Source organism: Morone saxatilis, unplaced genomic scaffold (assembly GCF_004916995.1).
Source record: "Morone saxatilis isolate NCDOM2014 unplaced genomic scaffold, NCSU_SB_2.0 Contig15, whole genome shotgun sequence".
In the NCBI taxonomy this organism is placed as follows: Eukaryota; Metazoa; Chordata; class Actinopteri; family Moronidae; genus Morone; species Morone saxatilis.
This window is the reverse complement of record NW_023339707.1, coordinates 25519751-25523603: the sequence shown is the minus strand read 5'-3', so window position 1 is coordinate 25523603 and position 3853 is coordinate 25519751. Positions and strand designations below refer to the sequence as shown.

The window sequence follows — 3853 nt, the reverse complement described above, 5'->3', positions numbered from 1 at the left end:
GCTAACAGAAGCTAACAGGCTCACCGACGGGTTTGTGTCCGATCATCGCGTGGAACAGACAGACCTCCACCTCGTGGCTCCAGACCACCGAGTCCTCCCCGGTCACCAACCCGGAGTCCGGAGGCTTCTCGTCGGTCTGACTCAGCGTCACGTCTGCCTCCCCCATACTGAACTGAAAGAGTTTAAAAACAGGAAGAAGCTAACAGAGCTAACTGCTACAGCGGCGGAGCCTCGAGACTGTTCCGGCAGCCGGAAGTCTCATTGTACCTCTGAGTTTTATTTTTTCAGAATAAAAGTCTTCACCACAGAAATCTGCCCGAAGCAAAATGTAATTTATTACTCGTTACTCTCTCACTTATTACTCCCTGCCAACAGTAATTAGTTACACTACTAACCAAACTTCAAACTGACGACAATTAAAAGCCAGTTTTGATCAGTAGGAGACAACAACAGTAATGTAACTATTATTATTGGGGGTAACTGTCAAATTATTAATGAAATGTATTAGTAAATAGTGACACTACTAGTTACAGGGGAAAATATTACCGTATTAGTAATACCTTACTGCTCAACACTGGTCTGAAGACGTAATTTTAACCCCCAAAACTAACAAATAACAAAGTAAATAATAAGTAATGTCCTGATATGGAGCACCGCTCAAGATGGCCGTCATTAGTTTAAAGAAATACAAAACAAGCCACAATGTTTATTCCCGATAGCAGGATGATAAGTTATTATGGCTTTTAATTTTATTTACAAATATGTAGGTGTGGAGTTCCTCAGGGATCTATTGTAGCTCCTCTGTAGTTCTTAAAACAGATAATTTACCCAGACCTAAAAGTGTCCTTATTATATTCAATGTTCTGAAATACTTGGAAAATGTTGTTGGCCAAAAACGCACCTTCAATAATTGTGCTACTTTTTTATATAAAGTCATGTTACTTTGAGGTCTTTAATCATATTAATGTATTTAAATAAGAATAAAACTGTAAGAATAAAGGTTTTGTGCATGAAAGAACCAGACTGACTCAGAGTTATGCTTCTCTATACGGTGATCAAAACACCAAAAACTTTACTGCAAATAAAATAGATACAGTCGGGGCCGTAGAACGACCTCCTGCACAAATGCAACCAGAGAGAGAAAGAAAAACATTTCAGGTACATTATATTTAAAATGATGAGGGGCTACTGAACGTCACTGAGCTGGATATGAGCATGATATTTCTGTTATTTTCTTTTTTTACATCAAAATACAAAACTGTGCATCTCTTAATAAAGCATCAACATCAATAACATTGAGAATAATAATGCGAGGCTGAATAGTCCAGTCAGAGCGGCTTTTTCTCAAGCGTCCAAAAACACATCCGTTTCCAGCTCTTTTCAATCTGAATAGTGACCTAAAAAAAAAATTATATAATAATAAAAAAAAAGTGGTAAAAAAAAATCTGAGTTAACTTAAATTCAAACTTTTATTTTGAAATTCTGACTTTTAAGCAGAAACTGACTCAAAAGAATTTCATTTCTTTAAAAAAGAGCCACTCCACCAATTATAGACCTCAAGCTCAGTTTACTCATGATGGGTTGTATGTCTTCTATGCAGCTGTTTTGAGGCGAACTACTCGGGATCTCTCGGCTTCTGCCGCTTCAATTTGGACCATTCTGGTTTTAATCCGTCTCTTGTGAGTCGACTAACTTTACAGTGTGGTGGAGGAGCTCTTTAACACCCAAATTCTGATCTCCATCTTAGAATTCAGTCAGAGAGAACAACTGATGTTTGCCACAAAAATCAGCTTCAGGAAAAATCTGATGATCTAAACCCAAGAAGGAAAACAAAGAAGATTCTTTGTGGTGCGAAAAGTAAACTTTCATTTATTTTCATTGTTGATTAATTAATAATCATTTGGTCATTATGTTGTTTTGTCTGACCACAATTATGTAAAAACAGAAAAACAGCGACATCTGAAAACCTCGAACCAGAGCAGTTGGAGTTTAAGACGGTTCACGAATTATTTTATGTCGATTATTAAAACATAAAAACATCTGAGAACGCTTGAGGAAAGCGTGCTCATGTTCACAGCTTATTGGCTGAAGAGGCCACAGGGCTCCTCCCCCTCGCAGCCTCTCCACCAATAAGATCTGAGCACTGGAAATATTCAGCAGAGGAGGTTCAGTCTGCCTCCTCCTCCCTTTACTCCTCTCAGGCCAGAACTTTAAGACTGGAAGCAGGCGTATGGAGGGCTGTAACCAGGTAAATGCTCACCTGTCCTCTCAGGTAGACTGAGTTTGGGGAATACGTTTGGTCCCTTTGGTTCACAACTGCAGCTGTTGTCAATTTTAAGTTTTTACTTCTCCACAAAGACATTCACACCTGTAGCGTCGTTCACTGCGTCGTAAGGGAGATTTATTTCCCGGTAAGCAGCTGGGACGCACATAAGGTCCGACACAGAACAGCTTCGACAGATGTATACAGTTAAAAACTCGTCTTAAAGTTCTGGCCTTTTAAAAGTCAAACAAAACAGAAACAGGTGAGAAAGCAGAAGGCAGAGTGAGCGGCGCCAAATAAACCAGGAAGTGAAGAAACCCGGAGACTAAGAACCACGCCGGCATGATCAACGCGACGTCCTAAAAGTAGGAGTGGTGAGTTTACAGCTCGGGCACCTGAAATTAATTTATGGTTCTTTAAAGACGGAGGAAGTTAAAATAGAAAACGAACAGGAGCGTTTGTTTTACCCTGCGACTTTCACACTGTTGAGGCTAAAACAAACGCTCCTTCCTGGTCTATCTGAGCCGACGGGCTGCGACACACACAGAGATCGGTGTGATGATACTGCGGCTGGTTTCACACAGATACTGACGCCCAAAAACATATTGCTACCGTGAACGTACGATAAAACCGCGGTGATGTTTTGGTGTAAGATCTGGCGCCGCAGAGCGTTTCCTGTGTGAGAGCAGCGGGCAGACAGAGAGAGGAATCATGGTAGGCACCGAGTCTGAACTGTTGTAACGAAAAAACAACCTTTAATTACACACACACCACCACCGGTAGCACGACAGCAGCCGTTACCACGGAGGCCAGCGGCCCGTTCCCATGGTTATATCAGAGACAAAACACGTTGGCTACGTGTCCCCCCCTTCGCCCACAAACAGGAAGCTGGAGAGGTGGGAGGGGCGTCGGTGAAATGTGGTGGCAGCAGGCTGGATGAGAAGTGTTTAAGGGGACGGGCAGGAGGAGGCGGGCAGCGAGGGGCGGCGGTGGATGCTATTGGTCCTTTTTCTCCGATTCTGATGAGTCCTCTTTAGCACCTTCCTCCTCAGGAGGAGTCTCCTCGTACCTGCAGAGGAAGAGGAGGAGAGGAACAGATACATGACAAAGGTTTCCATATTCCTCAATCAGCAGAACTTTATTCACGTCTGCATTATTGTTTGTATGTAAAGTGGTTCCATATATATATAATGTTACAATGTGGGATGTTTATGTTAAACGAGGTAAACGTATGTAAAAGTCATCACTGGCCGCCGTCGGCTCGTCACTGATTCACAACGTACGGCTCTGCTCAGGAGTGCAGAAAGTGCTTGTTCTGTTCGTACGGCTCTCGACTCTCAGGGATTTACAGAGTTTACTGATAACTGCTGCTCACAGACTGGGAGCTCCTGGACGAGAGATAAAACAGGATGTATAAGTTATGTGTTACTGGATCCCTTGGGTCTCATTCAGAAAACAAGCATTTTAGAGTCATTTGCTTGGACAGACCCAATAAAGAAATATAAATCCAGACATTTTACGAATCTGCATCATGACGTTGTTTATTATTGTTATTATTTATTGGCTAAATCTGTTTGTTTTGGGCTCATA

General features: G+C 42.0%; 1 protein-coding gene across 1 annotated transcript in view; it reads right to left on the bottom strand.

The window, feature by feature from the left end:
• Positions 1-1034: 1034 nt before the first annotated feature.
• The window catches only part of hm13 (histocompatibility (minor) 13), a gene marked incomplete at its 5' end in the record, with an annotated part of 6588 nt that continues 3769 nt past the window's right edge, over positions 1035-3853 (bottom strand). The window contains 1 exon segment of the mRNA XM_035657009.1: positions 1035-3332. Coding sequence (XP_035512902.1) covers positions 3260-3332 — 73 coding nt within the window.